This window comes from Drosophila rhopaloa, unplaced genomic scaffold, assembly GCF_018152115.1.
Source record: "Drosophila rhopaloa isolate 14029-0021.01 unplaced genomic scaffold, ASM1815211v1 contig_3, whole genome shotgun sequence".
NCBI classification, from domain to species: Eukaryota; Metazoa; Arthropoda; class Insecta; order Diptera; family Drosophilidae; genus Drosophila; species Drosophila rhopaloa.
This window is the reverse complement of record NW_025335123.1, coordinates 21,887,233-21,914,045: the sequence shown is the minus strand read 5'-3', so window position 1 is coordinate 21,914,045 and position 26,813 is coordinate 21,887,233. Positions and strand designations below refer to the sequence as shown.

Here is a 26,813-nt window from a genome sequence, read left to right as displayed (position 1 = left end):
TGGATTTCTTTGTGAATCGGCATGGGATTCAAGTGAACGATTACTAAACCCACAAATTAAACAAGTGATTTAAATTAACCAAAACAACTGTCTTTTATTGGTGTTGGGAAATATACATAAGTGCGGGTTGCACTTTCATCGGCTACGACTATATTATGATTAACTATTGAACATAAAGGAATATGTCAAGAAAAGCTCTATAACGAATCGGCCAATAACATTTCTTTGAATTCATTAACCTGATTGTTTCAATTCGAAGAATATACATTTGTTAATTATAATTCTATGGCTATACTTAAACAAAGTATCACTTTCAGCTAAAAACAAGTATAATAAATCGTATGGAAGAATTGTTCTTTAAAAACGATTTGGAAAAAAATGCTGCAAAAAAACCATTATTCAATAAGCTTATAACCAAGCAAAAATATGAGACAATGCTATGAATTATTTATGAAAAATATCGCATGTAAGCGTACAAGCTGATGATGTTATATCAAAATTCAACGACATACGATACAGAATTGCCTCTATTAAATCTTTGTCCATTAAATGGACTCCATTTGTACAGCTTTGTAAACTGAAAATACTTTGAATATGAAGAAATATTAAGGAAAGGCATTCCAAAACGACAATTTGGGAAACGAAATGAAGAGAAACACATTTGATTTAAACCAATGCAACAAGCTGTTATTCATGGATAAATGTAGCAAATAACTCAAAGAGCTGTACAAATTGGGAATGTAATACCAAGTTTAACGCATTGAAAAATGTTTCAATAATTTAAGCATTTACAGCTTAAAGCCACACATAAGAGTTAGCTATGCGTCTTATTTCAGCCTAGTTGGCAAATGTGAATATTTGAAATGACCAAAACACAGCACTTCTAAGACCATAACTTCTCTAACTGAAGTCCGATTTCAAAATGGTATATCTTAAATGGATCGTGTGCTAATTACCTAAAAATCTGCATTCAAGCTTTGGTTTGTAATTTTGGATCGATTTTCATCACATTTTCCAAATTTCCGAAAAACGGCTTTGCCAAAAAGTGACCCAAAACCTGCACTTCTGAGTCCATAACTTTTCTAACTGAAGTCCGATTTCAAAATGGTATATCTTAAATGGATCGTGTGCTAATTACCTAAAAATCTGCATTCAAACTTTGATTTGTAATTTTGGATCGATTTTCTTCACATTTTGATGATGGTTACCCTTTCCAAATTTCCGAAAAACGGCTTTGTCAAAAAGTGACCCAAAACCTGCACTTCTGAGTCCATAACTTTTCTAACTGAAGTCCGATTTCAAAACGGTATATCTTAAATGAATCGTGTTCTAATTTCCTAAAAATCTGCATTCAAACTTTGGTTTGTAATTTTGGATCGATTTTCTTCACATTTTGATGATGGTTACCCTTTCCAAATTTCCGAAAAACGGCTTTGTCAAAAAGTGACCCAAAACCTGCACTTCTGAGTCCATAACTTTTCTAACTGAAGTCCGATTTCAAAATGGTATATCTTAAATGGATTGTGTGCTAATTACCTAAAAATCTGCATTCAAACTTTGATTTGTAATTTTGGATCGATTTTCTTCACATTTTGATGATGGTTACCCTTTCCAAATTTCCGAAAAACGGCTTTGTCAAAAAGTGACCCAAAACCTGCACTTCTGAGTCCATAACTTTTCTAACTGAAGTCCGATTTCAAAACGGTATATCTTAAATGAATCGTGTTCTAATTTCCTAAAAATCTGCATTCAAACTTTGGTTTGTAATTTTGGATCGATTTTCTTCACATTTTGATGATGGTTACCCTTTCCAAATTTACGAAAAACGGCTTTGTCAAAAAGTGACCCAAAACCTGCACTTCTGAGTCCATAACTTTTCTAACTGAAGTCCGATTTCAAAACGGTATATCTTAAATGAATCGTGTTCTAATTTCCTAAAAATCTGCATTTAAACTTTGGTTTGTAATTTTGGATTGATTTTCATCACATTTTGATGATGGTTACCCTTTCCAAATTTCCGAAAAACGGCTATGCCAAAAAGTGACCCAAAACCTTCGAACTTTTCTAACTGATTTTAAAACGGCATGTCATAAAATCATGTAGATGATATATTCGCTCTGCCAAGAAAAACATATACATTTGACCAGTGCCTCTCAAACTGAGGACAGCAGACCGCTTGCTCGCATTGGGAATTTTAGACCTATTTAAAGCAGTGCATAGCGGGGTCTCAGCCCATGGTGCAAGTCCTTGTTATGGCTTAGCGCAGACTCCAACCAAACAATGTGGTCTATTTTGAAGAATTCGTTTCCAATTTCAATTAAAAATTGAAATAAACCCAGCTCTTGTCCCTTGATTTGCCCATAATATTTCTAAGTAAAAACACCGGATTTTTATTTTATATGTATTTATTTAGAAAAAATAATTGTTTACCATTTTTGTGGATGCTTGACATCTCTTTTCTCGCTGCTTGTATGCTGCAAAGAGAAATCTACTTTTATAAATCATTATAAAAATATATAATCTTTATATAAGTATGTATAGATTGTAAAAGTAGTATTAACACTATAAATACACGGAATCGTTTAAATGCATAAGACACAAAAAGTTTGTTTACATATTCTTAGTCTAATTAAGTACGAAAACTTTAAGAAAAAAATAAATGCTACAACTCATTAAGAGTACAACTAAAAACTATAAAAAATATGAAAAAAAAAAATTGTAATGCGAGTGTCGTTGGACAACAGCACGCACAAGGAAGCTCAGCGACTGAGTTTCGAACTGCTGGCGTCACACACATAAAAAAAACGTATTCCTTAAGCGTAAATAAAATATGTATTTAAAAATCGTGGTCGAAAAAAAAAAACTCTTATGCGATTGATAGGAGCGAATGGCGGACCACCAGGCATTGTGGGTGTTTTTTAGTATCTGGGAATGCGTTTAGTCAAGCGATCGATGTCCAATGGGGCGACAGATGGCTCTGAGTTGGCTGTAAACGATGCAGCGGCAGATTCAGATTCAGATACAGATTCCTTCGAAACGAAGCCACTGCATCGTGTACAAACCGCTCGAGTCCTGGTCAAGTATATGTGTAGGTGCGGATGGAAGTGTACAATATGCTTGTGTGCGTGTGGTGCTGGGGGACATTGACATTGGATGGTGGGTGGGTGAGTGGGTGGCATGGTGGCACTGATGGGTGGGTTAACTCTCACAGCGGGAACTTCTCATGTGGAACCATAGAAGGACTGTGTTCCCCCTCAGTTTGCGTTCCGCCTAGATCCCTGATCCCTGATCCTTGATCCCCGATCCTTGATCCTCGATTCGCCTGGCAATCCGTCCGCTCCTCTCTCCTTAGACCTACGTATTTGTAACCATGCTATGTACATCCTTGGCGGATCCTTATTGGCGACGTGGCAGCATTGCATTGCTTGAGATTAACAGGTTCCATGTACGGCTAGAAAGTTGCACTAGAGACGTGGTCCAGCGAAGGTCGTCATCATCTGCGCTGGTTCAGCATCTGCAGGTAGTACTCGCAGTTGGTGCAATACACCGCCGGTGCAATCACATGTCGTTTGCGGCACAAGTTGCATTCAACAGCCTTGGCCGAGGCCTTCACGATGGCATTGTTGTAGACGCGGGTGGGTATGGCGGTGATGGCAGCCGTGGCTCCTGCTCCTGCTCCTGCTCCCGGAGATCCCAGTCCTGCTCCTCCCGCCTCGGGTAATCCGTTCTGTAGGGCCAACTTGGTTTGGGGAGGTGGCGGTGGCGGGGGCAGGATGTCGGCTTCGCCCTTGGTTCCCGGCTCAAAGCTCACCTTTTTCTGCACTGGCTTGGCCATCAGTTGCTGCTGCTGCTGTTGCAGTTGCTGCTGCAGTTGCTGTTGCTGCTGGGCATTGGGCAGTGGGTAGTAGCCATGTGGCAGGGGCACCCGCTGGTAAGGCGAGGGCAGAGGCACTTGCTCGGAAGTCGCCACATTGCCATTGCTAAAGTATTCCAAACTGAGTTGTTGCGGGACCTGCTGTTGCTGTTGCTGCTGCTGTTGCAGTTGCTGTTGCTGCAGTTGCTGTTGCTGCTGTTGCAATTGCTGGTGCTTCTGCAACTGCACGGAATAGCTTTGGGCCAATAGCTGCGGATGATGCAGGGGACGTGGCATTGTGGTGTACTGTGCGTCCATCTGTTGCAAGTGCTGCTGGCTGGCTATGCCACTCATGCTAGTGCGATGTTGCTGCTGCTGGCGGTAGAGCTCCTGGTGTTGCTGTTGCTGCTGCAGTTGCTGTTGCTGCTGCAGTTGCTGTTGCTGTTGCAGTTGCTGTTGCTGCTGCAGTTGCAGTTGCTGCTGCTGCTGTGGCTGGTGCTGTTGTTGCTGCTGTTGCTGCTGCTGCTGCTGTTGCTGCTGCTGTTGCTGCTGCTGTTGCTGCTGCTGTTGCTGCTGCTGCTGTTGTTGCTGCTGCTGCTGTTGCTGCTGATGTTGCTGCTGTTGCTGCTGCTGTTGCTGCTGATGTTGCTGTAGGTGCTGATAATTCTGCTGTATCCGTTGCACATATCGCTGCATATCTGTGGGTGTTGCTGCTGCCGGTCTGCCCAACATGGGCGACGGTTGCTGTTGCTGCTGATGCTGCAACTGCTGCTGCAACTGCTGTCGCGGCTGCGCCTCCGTTTGCAGGCGCAGCATGTTCTGCTGCTGCTGCTGGATCATCTGCGCGGTGACCTTCTCGTTGGGATGCTGGGCCGTGCGCAGGACCCGCTCCAGTATGGGATTGGGTATGAAGTCGTCGTCCTCCTCGTTGCCGGCGGTGGCCACCAGGATCACCTGGTCGCAGAAGGAGACGCTCTTCTTCTTCACCCGCTTGGGCGGCGCTGCAGTGGCTGCCGCACTTTGGCCCAGCGTCTGCTGCACCATCGTGTTGAGCAGCTCCACCTCGCGGATCTCCTCGGCAATCTGCGACTGGCTCATCTCGTACTTGGGCTTGGGCAGGATCTGGTGGGCGGGCAGGACACTCCTCGCCGCACAGTCCACCTCGTCCACCTCCAGCTTGGCACTGGGCAGTCCGTTCATCTGGGTGCGCAGCTGACCAGTGGGTTGACCTGGCTGGCTGAGCAGCTCCTGCGAGGCATACGACCGGATGGAGGGCTGCTCGAAGCGGTGGGCCAGATCCCTGACACTCGCCGGCGAGGATGCCTCCAGCTTGCGCTGCATGGCCCTCAGATCGTTGGCCTGCTTCACCTGCAGCTCCGTCAGCCAGGTGGCATCCTGCGGGTGGCTGGCCTGCTCCTTGCGCAGCTTCAGCAGGTGCTGCCGCTGCTGCAGCTGGGCCAGGATGCTGGTGGTGCCCTCCAGGGAGTCCAGCTGCTGCCGCTGGTGCTTGCTGGCCGCCTCCAAGGCCTGCAGCTGGCTCAGCTGCTGGTTGAGTGGCTCCAGGTCAAGTTCCGGCGGCGGCGGTGGCGGGAAGTCCTCGCTGGCCTGCCGCGAATGGCAGGCGGAGTGCGGTGGACTCGGATACGGGGGCAGTTCCATGGGCAGTGGCAGTGGCAGTGGCAGGGGCATCTCATCCTGCCCACTTAGCATCTGCAGGTCCTTCAGCGGACTCTGCTCCGAGTGCACCTGGGCGCACGTGGTGATGATCGTCTGGCAGGAGTCCTCGCTGATCGAGGTGTTCGAGCTCATGGCCGAGAGATTGGACAGGTTGGCCTCGTGGTGGTACTGCTGCTGCTGCTGCTGCTGCTGCTGCTGCTGCTGCGGAGTCAACGTGGAACTGGTGCGCATGGGCGGCGGTGGCGCCACCTTGGGCACCATGGTCAGCTGCCTGCCACTCCCATGGAAGCTCTTGCGCATCAGCTTGCTCCGCTCCAGATTCGGATTGGGGTTGCTGCCCGCTCCGGACTGCGATCCCACCCCAGAGCCAGGGTAATCGAAGTGGCCCTCGGATATGTAGCCACTCATGCCGTGCCCGTGCTTGCCCAGGCCCACGGCACTGTCGTCCACGGAGCTGCCCAGCAGGGCTCCTCCGGAGTTGGCCACGCCCCCCGCCTGGGCGGGATAGTGCGGATGGTGGTGGGTGAGGTGGCCCCCCATGGCATTGGCAGCCACATCGTCCACCGCCTCCGTGAGATCCGGCATGGAGCGGTTCTTGCGGCGGATCAGGCCACCCATTAGCAACTTGCGCCTGATCTTGTGCTGCTTCTTGCCGCTCTTGTCCTTCTCCTTCTTCTCGTCCTTGTCCTCCTTGTGCTTCTTCAGCGTGTCCTTGGCGTTGACGAGCAGCGTCTCGGTGAGCGAGAACTCGCGGGTCAGCTTGTTGCGATCCTCGCTGCGACTCCGCTTCTCCCGCTCCTTGTCCTTGTCCTTGTCCTTGCGTCCGAACAGGGAGCGACTCTCCCGCTCCGGCTTGCCGGGACTGCTCCCGCTGCTGGTGGCCACCTGCTTCTCCTGCTCGTACTCGATGGCATTGTCATCGCAGGTGGACGCAGCGGCAGCAGAAGCCAGTGCTTTTAGGGGACTCTTGCGCTTCGGCAGCGTGGCATAGATCTCGATGCTGGCCGGGATCTGCTGGTGGATCTGCTGGATCTGTTGGATCTGTTGGATCTGCTGGAACTGCAACTGCTGCTGCTGCTGATGCTGCTCCTTCTCCAGCGTGCGATCCTTGCTGTTCTGGCGCACATGCTTCACACTGCTGATGCTGCCCTCGCGCATGTGCTTCAGCTCCGGCATGGCCTCCGTCTCCGCCCCCTTCTCCACCAGGATGCGGCGGTGCAGGCTCCTGGCCCGCATCACGCACGTGTTGTGCTTCATCCGGGCGAAGGTCATCGTGTGCGGATTGCTATAGGGGGCATCCATGGCCGCCCTGGCCCTTCCCGCCGCCGCATTGCAGAGCACCAGTGCCGTCTCCAGGTCGTGCGACTCCTCCACCAAACGCGACTTCTCCAGCAGCTGGTCCGCCTCGTGGCAGAGCTTCTCGCAGTCCCCCGACAGTGCCATTCCATGGCCATGTGCCACCATGCCGCCTCCCGGCGCACCTCCACCTCCATTGGCCGCCTCGGGTATCTTGGCCAGCTGCGGATTCAGGGCGTGCTTCGGCGGATAGGAGTCCGTGGAGCTCAGCGAGAAGGAGTCGTAGCCGGGATCATAGGGCAAACCATGACGCGTGGGACTCTGCGGCACTGCCGCCACGCCCCGCTTGGCCACCATATACAGATACGGGTTGTCCAGCGTGGTGGAACTGGCCGAACTGGCGCTGTTCCGATCCCCCGACCAGTTGCCCGAATCCCGGCGACGTGGCTGGTTCAGGTGCTCCGGCATGGTCAGCCCATCGCTGGGCGGGGAGCTCCCGTTCGAGGAGGAGGCGTGGCCGGAGCTCGACTCCGCACTGTGACTCCGCTGGAGCTGGAGGTGCTGCCTCCTGGCCAACTGGGCACTCAGCACCGCCTCAATGGGTTTCCTGCTCAGGAAGCCCCCATCCTTGTCCGCATTTTGTGGGCCCACACCATTGACCGCACCGCTAGGGCCGCCACCGCCACCTCCGATCTTGTCCTGAATCACACTCAGGTTCTGGTACTGGGCACTCAGCACGTGCTCCACCGTCTTCCGGCTGATGTAGGCATCCGTTTCGTCGGTGCCCGGAAAGATGTTCTTCTGGATGACACTGAGGTTCTGGTAATCGTTGCTGGGCGATCGCAGCGGAGTGGGGGTGATGGCCCTCCTCGTGCTGCCCAGACAGGGCTTCTCCGGACTGGGGGTCACTGCCCGGCGGACCACCGATCCGTTGATGGGGGCCACACTGGGCGGCAGCTCCACATGGCTAGCCACACCATTGATCGCGGGCTGTTGGGGCACGGCGTAGAGCAGGAGCAGCGGTTGATACCTGCCCCGGCTGCACTTGTCCACCACGCCCTCCCAGCTGGGACCCACCTCCTTCACATTGGCATCGTCGAAGTACACCCACACCTTCAGCTTCGTGTGGAAGAAGAAGGTGGTGTAGTGCTTGCCGTAGTAGGACACGATCCCCACCAGCTCGTGCTGCGTCTGCTGGGCCCACCGCTGTTCGCTGACCTGGTGGAAGACATCGCCCAGTCGCAGGCTGGTGCCCACTGCCTTGAGCACGGCGTGCACCTGGTCCGCCGCCGGTCGCTCCGAGTCCCAAACGATGCCGATGGACACCACGTCCGGTCGGTTGAGCAAAGCCCGGCAAATGCCTATCTTGGCGCCACAGGTGTTCTGTTTTCGGGATTAACAATACGATACAGATTAGCCGGGTGTGCTATATATATATATTTGGGTATATGACTACTCACCGGACAATCGCGTATGTCGCCCATATTACCGGCCGCCCTCAGAAGTTGGCCGAAACTCAGTTGCTGGTGCGATTGCAGGGCGAGGCTCTTTTGGGAGGTCAACGCCGAGGCGGAGACGTAGTGCACCATCTGTGGGAGATCGGGAATCAGAAGTCAATTAGCCATTTGCGGAATATGGTCAAGACGGAAGTGGTACGCCCACGAGCCCAAAACTGAAACCACTGACGTCACCAACCAGACGACTAGTCGATACCATCGATAATCAGCCCCCTTTTAAGGGACCAACTGGTCCGACGGCTTAGTGAGCTGCCAATCTGCATGTGCATGGCCATAACCCATAACCCGTTCTCGAGCAACAGATACCACATCCAAGTAACTGTTCTCGGACGGAGAGACAAGTGGCAGACAGTGGACACTCGGCAAGTGCAACGCCGAGTGCTGCAGGTGTTCCGAACTGGAACCCACGCCACGATCTCCGATCGTATCTCCACATCCAAGGCATCAGTCGGGGTACAAACGAGTTGTCTACACTGGCAGAAAAGTTCAGGGACTTGAGATTTAAGATACCAGACAACTGCTGGCCAGCATTACTCAGCTTCTCAAAAGCTTTTGTAGATATGAACAACATTTTATTACCGTTTCTGCTTCTCTATAGTAAGTACTTCTTTAAAAATCATTCTTTATCTTTTATAAATAAACCACATCAAGGTAAATACATATCGTTTGCAAACAATTACTTGAGTTTATTTTGGCAAATTAAGCTAAGCTTAGACCTAAGCTCACTGCCAAATATAAATCAGGCTCATTAAGATGAACAATTAAGATGCAAATAGTATGCAGAGATAAAGCAGAAATAGAGAAACCAGTCAGGTGGGTATTTCAAATGCAAAACATAACCCAAAACGAGCCAGATTCAAGAACTTTCCATCTCTTCCGCTTAAAAAGTTATATGTTTCTTACAATTTGAATTTTAAATTTAATAAGCTCTTTATTTTTAGGTTTGTTTTATTACAATACCTTTGGTATTTCTTATTGGAAGGTTAATGTATTGATTTAAGGGGATCTATGATAAGAAGTTAAATCTGCAATTCTGGTAGTTTGTTTGTTTACAGTGGTAATGCCACTTTAAAGTCATAACCCAAAGTAAAAGTGGTCAAGGTTTTCGAGCTCGAATAACTTGAAGTCTGGGTGGGCCACGACCATGAGGTTTTGGGTGAACTATCCCTGGAATCCCAATCCTAGTTAGAAACTCACCTGGGTGAAGGGCAGCTGCTCCGAGTTGGCGCCGCACTTGCAGACGCTCTGCTCGATGACGCGCATGGCGAACCTGCGGTGGGCGATGCAGGCGGATGACTCGCAGGAGTCGCCATCATCCGGCGAGATGTGCGAGTGGACGCGGTGCAGCAGGAGCTCGAAGCACTCGGCGGCGTCGCCCAGGCATCCCAGTGGGAAGCGTCGTCCTGCCAAAGGACCGCTGGCCAGAGCCCGACGCAGTGGCTCCGGACACAAGGCCGGTTCCGAACTGGTCTGCAGCTGCTGGAAGAGTTCCTATTTTGTTGGAAGAAAAAAGGGGAATTATTTAAATATCTAAATGGCCAAAAGTATCTTACTTTTCTTTTCTATAAAAAAATAAGCTTATCATATGACATTGCTGAGTGGTTTTTGTGAGCTTCATTTGCTTAAACATATCTCACTTTAGCTTATTTTAAGCTATCTGTGGCTACGTGTAAACTGCAAGAACTGAAAGCATTTCCTACTTTACACTCGTAATGTTTAAGCTGATTATCATGTAAGTTTAAAATCAAAAAGTATAATAATACATCATTAAAAAATATTATTTATATACTTTATACTTATGTGAGTTATTTTTGTAAAACCGAAAATGATCAAGTCATAAGACAACTGTTAATTAATTAGAAAGCTAAGGTGACTAATGTGTTTGTTTTAGTCTTCAAGCTTTTTTTGTTTACTTCTAAACTAGGTGTGCCTGTAAATAACTTGGTTTTTGTATACTTTATGATTATTAATACGCTAATAAATGTGGTATATATTTTTAGTATTAACCTTTAAGTTCCTCGGAGAAATAACAATTCGAAGGTTTAAAACATTATAACATACTTTATATGACTAAGAGCTATATACATATTTTCGATCTTTAGTATAATATAAGTATTTTATAACTACAATTTTTTCTTTTTCAAGACACTTAACCATACAATAAATGAGGTGTAATGAGGTATTATTATTTATATATATATCCTTAGCTTATATTATGTATTCCCTGGACTTACAATAACCGCATTGATGCAGCGATCCCTCTCCGAATTCCCTGCCAGATTGTTGATGCTGCCACTGCCACTGCCACTGCCATTATAGCCCATTACGGCCAACTCCACGCTGCTGGCCACTTTGGCCAAGGCACTGACCGACTTCTGCTTGGACTGCTGGCGGGTCAAGGTGGCCGACTTGTCGGCTCCATCCAGGATCAGCTTGCGAGGACTACTCCGGGGCAGGGTGCCTCCATTGTTGCTGATCAGGTGGTTCAGCTGCGGATGGTGGATGGGCATGGGAACCGCAACGGGTGAGGTTGCGGCTGGACCATTGGCTGTTCCTGCCCCTGATCCTGGTGATCCAGATACCGATCCGGATACTCCAGTTGCAACTGCCACGCCCACCACATTGGTGGGTTCTTTCCTCTTGTAGCGGAACTTGATCATCTTGCTAGTATATTATCCGATAATCACACCTTTAATTCGTTCTTTCGACCAACATGTCACTGTGAAAATGATTTAAATAAAAATTTGCTTAGCTTTGCCTACATTTTTGTCCACTTTTTGTAGCTCTCAAGTTTTTGACCAGGCCGGGGTGTTAAGTGTGATATTCTCTAGTCAGCACGAAGACACAAAAAAAAAAGGGGGAAGTCAGCCAGCGGAAGTGCTGGCAAAGTGCAAAGTCAGCCCCCAAGAAACAGGCAAATTGCAACCTGCAACCCCAGCAATTAAAGAGGAAGTTTGGCAACCAAACGAGGCAATTAAAGGTACGCATGCGGGTATTTCTTGGGGTATCGATGGCAGCTGCGACAGGTTTTTGGACCATCATTTGGCGGCACACCCTAAGACTGAACTCAAACCCAAACCCAAACCCCAACCCAAACTCAACTGGACTTGACTTTCGCTTTTGGCCTGCTCTCGACCTCATTTGCGGCCAATCGAAAGTTTCGCCAGCAAACCGGTCCATATAATCCACCGAGACAAAGTTCTCCCAGTCGATTCAGCAAAACTACAATAACTTCAAAACTGAACAAAAAAATGGAGGGAAAAAAAAACGCAAATTGCATGTGCAGCGGTAAAGCGGTAAAGCGGCAAAAGCGGTCTAATGTTGCCGTTGCCGCCTGACAACCGCTGACGCCTTGAAAATGAAGTGCCACTCCATAGAACCCGAGACTCCAGTCGATCTTAATGGTGATCCAGGGGATATAGGGGTCTTGGGGGATCGGAATGACGCCATGTGCGACATATGGCCGAGATCTGTAAACGCCTTTTGCCGTTGCTGCTGTCAATTGCGATTGTTTGGCCCAAACAAAATGGCAACACGACACGAACAACCCAAGTTCGACTAAAATGCGGGCTGATATGCACAGAACACAATATTTTATTGTTTCCCAGAAGCAGGAAAAAGAATTATAGCCTTTTTAAGCAGAAAATGTCAATAAATATCAAGAAAATCTTCCAAATCTTCATCAACTTTGAAATCCTCTTAAACAATTCCAAATAAAAAGTGCACTAATGCAAAGACCATTTATGAACAATATTATTGTTAAAAGCACCAATATGCATTTAATATTTAAATTTGCATATTTTTCAAGTGCTTGTATGCTTATTACCTGAGTCCCAATAAGTACAAGCGAAAGTACACAAATACTGGGAATCGAATGGGGACTTCAATCGGCACAATTAACACTTGTCAACTGTTTGAGTTTCTCGAAAGGGATGAAGGGTGAAGGGAGGAGGGAGGGGGGAGGGGCAGGGTGCCAGTTGTGAGTTCATCAGTTTGCAGTTGCCTACACTGTGCAGCATGAGCGAGTGTTCAAGTTCAAGTGGAGGAAAAATACACAAAGTAATCAGAAGAGAAGCAGGGTATCAAGGTGCATTAACAATCAATAAATATGCGTACTAGTTTCGATACAAAAAAGCTATTGAATTTATAGTAATTGAATAAACATATGTACTAGTAGTAGTATCTACTATCCAGTATGTTATCTCCCCAAAATACACAGAAAATATATTAAAAAGCATACAGAAAACCTCAAAAGCCCGTTTTAAAACCCATAAACTTTGTTTATGTTATTTTATAGTGCCACACACAAACAATGGAAATTTGAAACACTCCACTGGAGTTGAGTGCACTTTGGGTGACAATTCTGGATTTTATGGCCGAGGATCTGGCCCGAAACATAAAAAGTGTTTAATAAGCGGAAAAGCCGCCGTTGGCGAGCGGAAGTTCGGACAGGGAAAACCCACTGATTTCCAGTTGTTTACTTTTTGTTGTTCTGTACTTGCTTGTTGAATCCCCTAATTGTTTTTCCAGGTAAAGTGCAGCAGTTCCTGTTTCCCCCCCTCAGTGTATGTTGTATAATTGCCCATTCATTTGACAAAACAGTTGCATGCTAATTAGTCTGGGGCACAAAATCAAACGTCACGCTCTTTAATTCCCGCTTTTGGGCCGCAACTGAACCACTGGACCAGACTGTTGCCACACAGCCAAAAAAAAAAAGAAAAAAGAAACTGGAAGTTGGCGAATCATTTAGGCCATGTAATTAGCCGGCAATTGGCCAACGATTTGCGCCAAGTGCGCAACTGCAAAAGCCCAAGGGATTGATCGTGAAATGCGATCAAGGCTTGAAATGGAATTACTTGGGGTCTTCATCATCTCTTGGATGATAATTGTTGGCCAAATGTGTGGTAAGTTAAGTCATTTCAATGGAATAAGTACTAATTGGAATTAAAGTGATATTAAACTGGAACTTTGAATTACTTTTTCAGCTGAACTTATCTTTTGGTTTGCTTAATAAATTAAAATGTTGTATTCATTATCGAATGTTTATTACTTTACATAGTTTTTTAGTTAGTTTTTAGTTATTTCAATTTATTTTTCATCCCCTCACTAAAGTGCATCGCAATAGTCTGATATTTCGCACTCCATTCTGTGGATCAAGTCTCGAGACTTGAGACTCGAGTTTGATTGCTCTTTTGATTTGTGAGTCGAGTCGAGTCGCGAATGAGGCGACACTTGGCGGGGAAACCGAACTGGCAGTCCTTGAGACCCCAACCGACACTATTTATAGATCTGGGCTTTAGCTTTAGCTTTGCACACCGATCGCCGATACACAGATACACACCGGAGTTGTTAGAGATACAGATACAGATACATTTACAGATGCAGATACAGATACAGAAACATATTTAGAGAGCTTTGGAGAGCTGTTTCTCAAATGCAAAACAAGTTGGCCTGCAGCTAAATGTTTTCATTTACTATTATTACTTCTTATTATTGCCGCTGGCTTCTGTTGTTGTTATATTCGCTTGTTTTTCTTTTTGTTTCTGTTTGCTTTTTGTTTTTTTTTTTTGCGAACTTGATGATTTATGGGCTTTAATTGTTAAGCCACAAGCGGGGGCCTAAACGCTGGATTTAGCCAAATGTATTCTACTTCCGCAATTACAGCGGCAACAAAGACCACAACTGACCTTTTTCTCAGCCAGATTGAGACAAAGAGCGAGTCTACCTGAAGTGCGGTAAAAAAAAAGGTAAAATCTGGGAACCTGCAGCAACCCACCAGCAACGTGCAACCTGCAACTTGCAACCCATGTTGCAGATGTCCCAAGCCGAGAACCCAGCAGCGAAAACAGCGATGGCAAGCTGATAAATGAGGCATAGAAATAGAAGCTACATGGCAAGAAATATTTCAATGTCTTGGATATCGGAATAATGGGAAACTCTGGCAACAAGAAATTATTTACCTAAAATAAAACAACCATAGAATAAATATAAATACTTTAAGAAATGAGAAACATATTAGAAATGTATCTAACTATTATATTTTTTTAACCCTTTCCATTGTGTGACTTGTATTTACTTATTCTGTTTTTCTTTTTTTAAGTCTATTATATTGAATTGTTAAGTGGGCACCTGAATAATCCTAAGCTGTTAATTTCCCTTTGAAAAACGCAGAATAATTAAATATTAGATATGACACCCTGTCTTCGCTTATTAAGGTGTATTTCTGGGCACGGAAAGGTGAAAGGGGAGTGTTGCAGCAGCGGCAACCTGTGGCAGCGATTTGCGCACGTGAGTCGCCTGCCAAATGGCGGCTAATGGTTGTCTTTTTGTCCATCCCCACATATTTACATATGCCAGACAGGCGTCACAGGGCCAAGAATTAACCATAAATACACAAATCTGCCGCTTAATATTCGACTGGGGCAGAAGAGGCCAAGAGTCTGATGGCCATTGATAATGATGATGATGATGGTGACATATTGCCGGGGCCGAAAGAAGGAACCCGGCCTGGGTTGATGGCCTGCATTTCAATTGGGCGAGTGGAGTGTCCAAGTCCATGCAAATTGAAAACTACGACTGGAAAACACCTCCTCTTGGCCAACAAAAAAAATCGCACTTCAAGATCGCGTGATTCCCTGGACTTTCCCTAGGGAAACGAGCCCACGGCTCTTGAGAAATATAAATATACAAAAATAAGTGTATAAAGAGCCTGCGTGCCGCGCACAGATTAATCTTTAATAAGCAGCATAAATGCATTAGGCGAGTGCCCACTGTACCTGCTCGTAGCAGGTTTCCACGAAGGCTGCGGGCTGCCAGGCATTTACATACCAAAAGATCTTCACAAAAGGTGAGGGAAAAACAAGTTGGTGGTTGGCGGTTGGCGGTTGGCGGTCTTAAGCCATTTGGACCGCTATGATTTTTAAAGCGGACCCACATGCTCCACGCAAATCAAAGAATCAATAACCAAAAACAAAAAAAAGAACAGGTAATTCCATGTGAACAGCACTGCGATCTTTTTTAGAGAACTAATCCCAAACTCCTTTGTTTCACTTCTAATAACCAAACCCAAAAAACTGGCCAAAAACTTGAGTGTTCTGTTTGAGCTTTTGTTTAAGTTTTCAACTTACGCAAACATTTTTTCTTGTATTTTGTGTATATAAAAGTATTCCAATGGTTTATCTTGATTTTAGCACAGCTCTGAGGCTCTTTGTTTGATTTGTTTTGGGTAAACTTTTGCAGGCACCAGAAAAAAATTGAGTTTTATTTGAACTTGTTATTTTATTTTTTTTTTGTTTGCCGCGCGCGCAATTCTTCACTCTGGTTTCAACTGAGATTCGATTCTGGAGGGGGATTTATGGATAGAGCGACCGACCGCCGATAAAAACACGTCCGTCGACTCGGAAATTTGCCTCGCAACTGAAACTCGTTTGGCCGCTTGGCTTTTGGCCATCCAAAGAGCGGGAAACATAAGCCAAGAGCGACTGACTCTCTGGGGAAACTGGTTTTCCAGGGGAACAGCCAGAACTTCAGTTATATCAACAGCGAACTCACCTGAGCAAACCCAAAAACCCGAACCGAACTCAATCCGAAAACGGGGGAGTTTGTCTTGTAGTAGGCCAAACAGGTAAATGCCTTGGCCGAGCAGGTAAACGACGCTTCTCTCGTCTTTTATCTCTCTCTCCCTCTCTCTCTCTCTCCATCTCCTCTCGAGAATTCTCAAGTCTCTGTTTCTCAGATTTCCTCACGCAAGACACCCTGTACCCTGTTCCCAGATTTGTACCTCAATGCAAGTGACAAATGAAGTGAGATGAAATGAAATGCAAGCAGCGGTATAAAGAAAAGTTCAAATCATGTTGCAGCTTAGATAATGGTAATACACCAGAATCGTAATATAATAGACCAAACCAGTATTGGAGTCTGTGGCCATGGTTGTCTCTGCAGATCTTCAGATCTTCAGATCTTGAGATATTGAGGTCTATGAGTCAGCCTGTAAAAACGGAAACGCCAGCAAAACGCGTGCGCATGCGCAAACCCTACAAAATCAAAAAAAAAAAAACAAGAAAATAACCAAAAATCCACTGCGATTCCATGGAAAACCTTAATAAATTCAATCGTCCATAAACCTTGTGGCCCAAATAAAAGAGATTCGAAACAAAATGAAGGGTATATCTGGGGTTTATCTCGGTTGTAGGTGAGTGGAGTGGTAAAAGTGAGGCACGTTATCGTGTCATGAAGATGCTGCAGTTCTAAAACAAAAACCAACAAAAAAAAGGGGGATAAACAAGAGGCCTCTTTCTTCGCTGGGTTCAAAAGTTTAGGACCATCCACCCGCCAACGAGTTCATGACTCAAAAAGAAGCCGCTGTTGGAGTTTCGAAACCGAAATCAGTGAGTGACTCATGGAGAGACTTCGACTGTGTAATACCAGTTGATTGATTGTGTCCAAAGTCAATTGCACACCAAACTGAGATGCAGCAGTGAAAGGAATTGCATTGGAAATATTTACATAATATTGGATTCAAGAAAATATAGTAAAGTAAGTACAGAAAGTTGGAAATGTCAACATAAAATAGCATTAAGGCATTACTATCATTATATTATTATATACACTATATTTCCTATATTTCCAAGTACTAATAATAAAATAAAGAAAATTTAGAAATCCACCAACTGTAAAAGCTTCAACTAATCATTGTTTTAAATTTCTATTCCCTTTACCATTTTTCCCAAAACAAACAGAAACACAGATCTGATCAATCAACTTTGGCTGAAACGTTTTGACCATTTGAGGAGTATAGAAATCGGATAGCATAAAAAACAAAACACCGACCATTTTGATGGATGAACACGCTGAGGGTTCTTTTTCTAATATGTCAAATGCAAAATTAGCTAAAATATCAAACCAAAAGCAAGAAAACTATTCTATAATTGATGGATTCTCCGTTGTCGATTGACTGCATTTCTTTGTCAAGGCGGTGCGCGAATGAAAAAAAAACCTTCATATCGCACGTCGAACGAATAAATTTAAGACATACATAATAAAAACCAGAAAATAAAACAAAAGCCGAAATAAAGCTTAACAAAATTGAAGCGAAAGAGCGGCAATGTACATGGGTTTTTTTTTGTTTATCGCGACTGAAGAGTGAATCACGCAGATTGAGATATGATGATGATGGAAATGGATTTGTCTTCGCATCTCCGATTATCACCTGCACTTCGCCACGCTCGTGCCCTCCGATCGGCCCTACCCATAAACTATATAGTAATACCCCCCTGTTTTTTCCATGTTAATATCATCGCTTTTTTATGGCGGCTCTAGGCAAACAGCGAACAAAAAACCCCGAAAGGCTGTTTGTTTGCACTTACTTTAGATGCAGTCGAGATTAGGGAGTACCCGAAAATCCAAAATCTGGAGTATCCATGTTTGGAGGGCAAACAGAGCTTAGCGATGATAAGTGGCACACGATCAAGGGTCTGCGGTCTCTGGACTTTGGATAGAACTGATTTTCCCGGTAAAGAGGACATTGTTGTCTGCGTCGCCGCTCTAATGACTTTGTCCTTTGGTTTTCCTCTTACTTTTTCTCTCCGTTTTTTTTCTGGAAATGCAGAATGAAAAGTCAGCGGTCTAATGGGAATTGTGCATTGAGGCGGAACAGCAGTCGAGACGATTTTTCATCAAGAAGTTCAGTTCCCGGTCGCCGGGCTCTTAACCCTCTTATACCATATATACTAAATATAACAATCAGCGTGGGGAACGGTCAAAATGCGATCGCAATCGTGGGAGTTTCCCAGCCCAAAGAGGCCAATGTCTTCGGCGACGACGATTTTCATAATTAAATAGTGTGTGTTCTTCCCGCGGGATAGGTGGAGTAAAAATTAATTTTAGCCGGGGTTCGTATAATTAATGCAAAAAAGCGAAGACAGGCCCTCTGCGCTTTTGCCCCTTTCTCGTTCTCGTTCTCGTTTAATATGTGGCAGCAAACAAGTGGGCAAGTGGCAAGTGGCAGCCATGGTTACGAGGGTTTGGAGGGGGATACTACATGGAGGCATGGAGGTACGAAGGTGCAGAACAGTCAAAACAAAACAGTCAAACAAAAACAAAAACAAACCGGAGAAGAGGCACCAACACTTTCCACTTCGTCGTCATCAGTGTTTGAAGAGAGGGAAAACCAGAGAGGCACGGTGAACACCCTGTATCGTGGCCAGAGCATGAGTGTCTTGGCCCGAAAAGTACAGTCGCGTACAGTCGTTTTCTTGCCTTTTGTTTGTTGGAGTTTTTCCCGAACGTCACGAGTTTGTCGCTTGCCCACAGGGGTTAGCACGATGGAAGATGCTACTCTGGGTTTGGGTTTTGGACTTGGGTCCTCTTCTTCTGGCTAATGATCTTCCTGCTAATGATCACCCAGATAATGACGATGATCATCCGCTGGTCTGGTTTGTATATGGCACCAGCCGAATGGGAGGGTGATCCCCCCCCGCTCACTTTTCTCTACTCAGTTTTTCCACTTTATGGAAAGTCTCGCTGCAAAGTCCCCTTGCTTTTTCACTTCGGACAATTATGGTCTCTTTTTGATGACTGGATGATATTTTCTTTGTTGTTTAATAATGCATTTTCTTAAAATTAAAAGGGGACTCAATATAGAAGTGAGGTTTTGATTTATCTCGAGTGAAATATAAACAGCAGTTGTGCAAATGGGAGATTCCTTACAGAGCGATGAGATAACATAGAATGTGTTTTAAAAATGTTTGTAAGATTTAATTAATATAAGTATGTGATAAAATGTATGACATTTTGGCATGAAAACTTTAGGGTATATTTAAATAATGGGGCTTGCAGCTTTGATTTATTTATACCAATTGTTTTAATTAATCATTTGCGCCAATAATAAATAAATACATTTCAATGCTGTACTTTTTCTCATGAATATTTTATTTCTGTTTATATTTATTAGAGGAATGCAATCTTTTGTGTTCTCATTTGGAAAGTATTTTTTAAGGACCGTGGAGTTTATTGACTCCCTCTACGATTACTAACGGACATTTGCATAATTGCGCCTGACTCGAGTTTAATTCGTGGTTTAACGAGGTGAGAACAGGACAAACGAGCCGCACTAAGGTCGGTCACGCTAGAGGGTCCTGCAAGGGTCGTGGAAGGCGTGACCAGTGGCCCAGGACTGCAGGACTCCAGGACTTATCCTGGGCCGGGATCTAAACACCCCTGGACATGCCAACTTCTGGTGGAGGGGGTGTGAACCTGCCAGGTAGAGTCATTCAATGTTGCATTTTTTCGGGATTGCCGATTTAAGGATTTCAACTATTTTTCCCTGGATTTCCCCTGGCCCTGGGAAACTGGAAAAAATTTGGAATTGAAAAACTCATAGAACACAAAGCCTGGGGAAAAACACAAAACGCACTTGAGCAGCTGAACAGATGAAGAGATGAGAAAGGGGCTGCGTGTGAGCAAATGATGATTTTTCCGGAGACGGAGACAAGACGGCATGTTGGCAATTAAGGTGCTGCCAAGCAGTCGGAAATCGGGTGCGGAAAATCTGGAAAAGCCAGACAGGCGACTGGGAAAATTGACCTGACCCTGGCGCTTAATTGCTTTATTTGGGTCTTCGTTTTAGCCAGGCAAACGAGCGAAAAACCTGAGAAAATTAAAGACACTATTTCTTTAAAACATGGCCATAATCCTCAGTGGCGCCACCTATCGTCGAAAACTTTTGGTACGACCAAAAGTATGCTTTAGTTTTATAAATAAGTTACCAACTTTGTATTTATATGTAATTAAATGGCAGCTAGTTATTATAGACAATAATTGGCAAAGGTCATGGTTATTTTATATATCGCTATCTTATAAACAACTACACATATTTTTAAGTTGTATATATTGTGTAATAATATTAGTTCTTCTTATTTAAATTTTGTTTATGATAAAAACGGTTTAATAATGTTTTTGCTAGTTATTTTTTTCATTTTTGTACATACTTGTATACGTTATTTATAAATGTTTAAAGTCATTAATTCAAGCGAAACTGTTCCTAGCAGCATCCTTCAATTGGTTTAAGTCAGAGCTAAAGTTTTAAGTCTTAAGCAAAGCTAATTTAGTAATTTACAAAATATCTATATGATCTTGTTTCTTAAAATTATATTATTTTTAATAGCAACTAAATATCTTAAAACAAAATAATGAGTTTAAATTGTTAACCAAAAATCTGTACTCAGCAACGTCTTACGATCTTCGCTTGGTTTGTGTCTTGGATATCGAATTTCGAACTTACCTTTAAGGCGCAGAAGATGCAGTCTTGGCCACCGCAAACGTGCTGATTTAGGCCGCGAAACGATCGTCGAAAGGCGTCCAAGTGCCACAAGACCTGCAAAAGAGAACGGACGGGCATTAACCAACTTGGCTAACAGAGAAGAGAGTCAAGTTTTGGGGCTGGAAAGAAGGGGCCATAACAGACCACAGCAGGCTATCTCCATCAAATCTCTGTGTGTATAACAAAAGAGAGGCCCAAACCGGTTAAGACGACGCCATCTTGCCAGCGATATCTTGTGTGTGTGTTCAGACAAAGGCTCAAACACCGAACGCTCAAGAGAGTTGCCCAAAAGTCGCGCCACAAAATGCTGGCCAAAAACCAGTTTCGTACTCGGCCACAGCCACCGCCACAGCCACAAAACTGCAAATGGATAAATGGCCAGCCAAAAGCCAGCCAAATCTTGGACTTCTCAGACAGGCTTTTGAGTTTGGGTGGCCGGAGCAGACCGATCGAGTCTGGAAAACCCGTCTGGAGTTTCTCTTCGATCTCGACTTTTGGCGGCCTTTTCGTTTTTCGTCTTTCGTCTTTCGCTGTTGTTTTCGTTTTGAAGTCAGAGTTCACCTGGGATGAATATGAATCACGGCCCCCCAGTCGTCGATCTATCAATTAAGCCGTTCCAAGGGCTGTAATTAACAATCGGCCAAGTGAAAGCCCCGCTCCCTTCTAATGCCAAAAAGAGTACGATTCAATTTGGAGCAGCTCAAAAAAAAAAAAAATAAAGCCGAAAACCAAAAATAAACCGGTCAGCAAACAGTTAGAAAACTTAGGCACCCATAATGTCCAGTCGGAGCAGCTGCCTTACCCATAAGCCCCCAAGTCCCAGCTAAAAAGTTCGGAGCACGAGCCTGTTTTTTGGCCAAAAGAAAAGAAATGCTTGGTCAGCCGACAAAAAAAAGGTATTAGACACCCAACTGAACACCGATGTGTGTATGTATACCGAAGAAGAGGCTTAATAAAAGTTTGCGGATCAAACTATTAGAAATGGTTCAGATATTATTATACCTACAATTGATTGACAATCACATTGAACCCATAAAATTCACAAACTTTGCTTTTATGATTAAACCAAATATAAAATTCATAAAGCGAAGTATAGTCAGGTAGGAACAGAATCAAAACGAAACATTGGGGAAGAGCTGAAAAATAGGAAAAATGGGGAAACACTATGAACAAAGCGGAGGAAAGGAAATTATTTCCTGTCTTTTTGGGCATTTACAGGCTAATTAATCCACCCATCGATGGCCAATTGACAAGTTCACCAAAATAGGAAGTCATTAGTGGGCCCCCTTCTTCCTCTCCCTCTCTCTCTCTCTCTTTCTTGTCTTTCTCCCTCTGATAACTGCCGGAAGATGACGCTTAGCGCGTGCTACTGAATCCACTAAGTCCACTGAATATACTAAAGCGCTGACCCACGCCCACTTCCAACCCACACACATCTTGACCATAACAATGTAAAGTGAGCCAATTAGGCGGGAAAAACTAAATTCGAATTCGAGTTAGTTTAAATTGTCTGCGATACACTTGAATGTGGGTGGTTCCAGTGGTTAAGTGGTTCGATGGTTCGGTGGTGCAGCCCACGTGTTTCCCCAGCGGAAGTGGACTTTGTGGGTGTCCACAGGTCATTCTGGCGGTGATTTATAGCCACTGATGGATTCACGACAAGTGATGGATGGGGAAAATCGTGACAGGTTCTTCGAATGCTTAGTTAGTCAAGGTGGTTAAAATATATGGTTTTAATATTGCTTAATATAATATAACTATTGTGGTTAATATGCTGATGTACTTATAATATTACCAACGATAGTCTAAGTCTGCAGCTGTTAAAGCATTTATTGGCTAAAACATGAAATGTGATGTATTTCAATGCCCTTCTTTTTTTGCATTCTACTTTAATGAATAGTTTATTCAAAACTTATATAACTGTAGGTTGTATTCATGTCTAGCGTTTTACAAACTCATATAGATTTTTAAAGGAAACTGCAATGTGCCTTAAGTTACAATGTATATATGCTACTTTTATCAAACAACCTATTTTTGGTAACACAGCCTTACCAACCTTTGCTCAATCTTATTCCCCCTTTTTTTTGTATCTCCCGCATCTCGGCCATTTTTAGGCGAATCACTTAGTCTTTTGCCATGACTTGGCAGTCTGATTTTCGGTTACATAAGCGGCTTTAGTGGGCCAGCAGACGAAAGATGGGAAAGATGAGGAAGAACATGCTGGAGGAAATGCGAAGCCAAAGAGGAAAAACCAATGACTTAGGCGACAAACTGCCAGGGAAATCTATCCCTCCCACCCCCTTTACCCAGCACCACCCATAATTTTTCTTTCTGCCACATTTTTTTTTGACCAACAGACGAATGAATAAAAATGTGCTTGTGAAAGTTAACAAACGAAACCAGCCAAAAAATGCCCAAAAAACCAAATTTCCCTTCAAAGCAACAGCAACAACAACACGGCTATAAGTCGGCCATAGAAGAAGAAGAAGAGGCAGATAAATTGAAAAAAAATGTTAACTTTGATCATAATTTATGCTCAACCTGTTGCTGCGGCTTCGGATGTTTGTTGCTGGTTAGCTGGTTAGTTGGTTAGCAACATTGAGATTTGTTCGATCGCCGCAGCTGCGCATATTTGCAGTTGTTGTTAAGGCCCCCCAAACCACTAAATATTACTATACACATGTACAAAATGTATTCAACTCTGGATTTGATATGACAAAAATAAATATCTAATATTTTATTTCATTTGTGCACTTTTTATTTGCACACAGTATTTAGTATTACCTACTTTTAATTTACTATTTTATTTGGCCTTAATAAAACCTATCAATTCTTTAAGTATTGTACAAGCGTTTAAAGTTAAAGCAATATTTTATATTAAGTCAAATAATAAACTTTCATTTTGTGTTATATTTTATTCATAGCAAATTTTATTTGAAACGAGAACACCTTTCTTAGTCGATAGATATTGTAAAAAAGGTTTAATATTAGCGATTTAAAAAACTTTCAGTGAACTTATGTTGCTACTGATCAGCAAGAGGTGTATGATTTTTTTCTGTGTTTTTTATAGCACCCCCACCCCCACCCCCTTGGCGTATCAATCGCAGCCTCATTCGAATTGATTAGCATACTAGTTTTATTTATGTGGAATTTCTTTATAGATAAATGTGAAATATTTTCATGAGTGAGGTGGCTGTATGCTTTGTCTTTGGCTGTGTGTCACTTCCGCGCTTTAAAGGAGACAACCAACCACCCACTCTTGAAATCCCCAGCTCCCCAAAAAAACCGCCCCTCCTCAACCTCCTCCCCTTCCCTTCGCCCGTGTGAGTCTCTTACTCGAGCGTAAAACAATTGCGGCACGTTAGGGTTAATGCTTGCAACGCGCTGACTGACATAATTAAGTTAAACAGAAAAAACAACAAGAGCACGTCGGCGGAGGAAATTCAATTAAATTAAAGCGAAATGTTTAACGAGACTTGTGACAACATGAGGAAGGGAAAATGGAGGGGGAAGTTGAAGTTGAAGGGAAAGGGAATCTAGCAATGGGCAACAGTTGCACAAGCGTTTAGATATTTCCCAGGATAAACAACAAACTGGAACCGTGACAGGTAGAAGAGGAAAGCAGGTACAGCTCTGCAGATATAGATCCCTTTGTGCGATCTTCCAGCATTATGGTGTCACGCTCACACAAAGCATTGCACACTATCGAACATCCCAGGAAACAAAGGTCCGTGCCGGGATCTCATCTGGGGTTTCCATCTCATCTGCGGCAGGCTCAAGTGCCGTCCCGCTGAGTGAGCCAGGATATAGCCAAAGCCATCGATCAACCCCTGGCCTTTCACACACACAGAAAAATCAAAGGTCCCTTTTTACACTTTTTCAATATTTAATATATCGCCTGTTTATTTCATTTCGTGCCTTGCACCAACACAGAAATCATGTGAATCCACTTGTTAATACATTATTTATGTATTGAATCTATGGGTATTTTATATATTAAGATTTTAATAGTTCGGTTTAAAATACTAAAAATAATAATGTATCCCAACAAATTATTCTGTTAGATTTCATATAACCAGAAACAGATCTTAAGCTATGATAAATGGCCTGTACATTTCATAGCATGAAGTAATCTTAGACTTTTCTAAAATATATGCATTACTTGTAGCGTCTGATTAAAACCTTTATTCTAAATAAATTTTACGGTTAACAAATTATTGATTTAACCCCTGCCATATTAAAATAAAGGTATAACATTTTGTTGCTGTTTGCTAGTGATAGTACTTGTTACAGTCACAGTTAAAGTTATGCTCGCAGTCACCGTACTTGCTTTTTTCGGTTATGTAAGACGCGTAAATGGAACTGGTCGACTTATAAACGCCTCACTTTTCGCCGTGTTTGTTTTTCTTTCACGGGTTGCAAGTTTTTGGGTGGGGTTGAGTAAGGTCCATCGTTACATGATCATCTTATGCGACACATTTGCACTTTGTGCCACCGCTCGACAACCTTTCCATCGAATGGAGTTTTAAATTTAATGGAGCTTGGCACGTTTATAATAGGGGATGATCGCATGAGATGGGTTTTTTTGATAGCTTGCTCATCACAGATCATCATTGGCTTAATTTGCCCGATAATCGTCTGAGATCGAATCGTTTTCATCTTCATTTGGCAATCCATTTGGTACGTGATAGGTGCAATCATAATTTTGGAGGAAAGCTATAGTTTTCTTTCCATTGGTCTAATAACTTTTTCGGACTTTCTTCTTTTATTATCATAGAATTTTCTTGTGAACTTTCTATGAAAAGTAGGTGGGTTCTTTGATGGCTTACTACCAACTTATTTCGATTAGGGTATAGTAAAATTTTACGACTATCTACTGAAGTCTTAAAGATTAAACTAATCTGTTCTAGGTTTTCTTTGCTGCCTTATTCTTTGAGCTCTTCCTTTATTGCCTGAATAAAGGATCTTTCAATTCTAAGAACATTTTATGGTTTCGATTCCCTATAATAAAAAGAAGAGATATATTTTGATGACTGTATCTACGGGTACTCCATGGCTATTAATTCTCGGCTGCCGGATCTTGTATATTAGTTTTCCCCTGAAGAACCTTTACCTCGTTCTAAATCCACCCCTCTTTATCATGCCCTGTTGCCCGCCTCATTTTTTGGGAGAGAAGGGGACTTATAGAGACAATTAAAAGTGCGCCCACAACGAAAATTGTTACACTTTTGTGGCTTTTGTCAACTGCAGTCGCGTTTTAATTTCTTACTTTTCTCAGAAAAGGGAAAGATAGAAAGATAGATAGGGAAAGAGCTATATTCTGTGTGGCTTTAATGGGCAAGTTGACAATTTTCATTGTCGGAAAATGTTTTTTATGGTTGCGTTGTTTGCGTTTCGAAGTTCTGGTTTTTTTTTTGGGCTGACCCCAGTTGACCTCTTTTGTTGAATAAACATTTTTTTGGTTCTTACCTTGCAGGTCTGAAAAAATGCGCCAATATTGTTGTTTTTGGCATTGATCGCTGATGTTTGGGCGTTTGTTGTTATTGTCTGCTGAGGTTGTTGTTGTTGCAGCAGCAATTGTTGTTGCTGCCCCAGTGGGGCATGTGGCAACGAAGTCTTAATGGCCACCGTATCCATATTGAAGGTTATTTTTATTTAGCCTGAAGAACTTTTCAGCACATTGTGTTTTGTTTTGTTGTTTTTTTTTTTTGGGTTCTTCCACAACTTCCGCAAAATGGGAAAAACAAGAAAAAAGAAGCCAGCAAGGGAAGTTGTCGCAACCCTTTTTGAGTTCTTAGGCCACTTCTTCGTTATCTTCTCGTACGTTTTTGTACTTTTCGCACCTGTTTGCGTTCACTTAGCTGTGTTTTTTTTTGTTTTTTAAGGTTTTTTAGCTTTTCCACAGCTTAGCTACCATTTGTTGTTATTGTGGCTCTTTTGGCTTTAATGTCACGCTCACAAACACACACACACACATTCAGAAACCCAGACGGATTTAACGAGCAACTTGGCTCTGAGAGTATTTCGTTTGTGATTTCCCTTGATTAATCTTCTGCTAACACTTCACTCAATTCACAAAAAACAATTGTTTCTTTCTTTTGGTTGCACCACAAAATATAGTTTTGTTTGTTGTACTTGTTAAAAAAAAAAA

At 43.7% G+C, this 26,813-nt stretch overlaps 1 protein-coding gene across 2 annotated transcripts; it reads right to left on the bottom strand.

Annotated features, from left to right (window-relative positions):
* Positions 1 to 2,387: 2,387 nt before the first annotated feature.
* LOC108045352 lies at positions 2,388 to 26,813 on the bottom strand. 2 transcript variants are annotated; one of them, XM_044460898.1, is made up of 6 exons: positions 26,132 to 26,813; positions 20,624 to 20,716; positions 9,541 to 9,834; positions 8,287 to 8,415; positions 4,416 to 8,209; positions 2,388 to 4,265 (listed from the first exon to the last, which is right to left on the bottom strand). In XM_044460898.1, the coding sequence occupies exons 1-6, from the start codon at positions 26,297 to 26,299 to the stop codon at positions 3,494 to 3,496; spliced, it is 5,250 nt and encodes a 1,749-aa protein (XP_044316833.1). In that variant the 5' UTR covers positions 26,300 to 26,813; the 3' UTR covers positions 2,388 to 3,493. The 2 variants fall into 2 exon arrangements, with proteins under 2 accessions (XP_044316833.1, XP_044316832.1); XM_044460897.1 differs by lacking the exons at positions 20,624 to 20,716; positions 26,132 to 26,813 and adding exons at positions 10,578 to 11,062; positions 15,471 to 15,731.

Coding starts and splice junctions, on each gene's coding strand:
- LOC108045352 (XM_044460897.1), bottom strand. CDS start 11,003: ATGATCAAGTTCCGCTACAAGAGGAAAGAACCCACCAATGTGGTGGGC. Junction 8,416..9,540: donor AGCAGCTGCCCTTCACCCAG/GTGAGTTTCTAA, acceptor GATCTCCCACAG/ATGGTGCACTACGTCTCCGC. Junction 8,210..8,286: donor GCGACATACGCGATTGTCCG/GTGAGTAGTCAT, acceptor TCCCGAAAACAG/AACACCTGTGGCGCCAAGAT.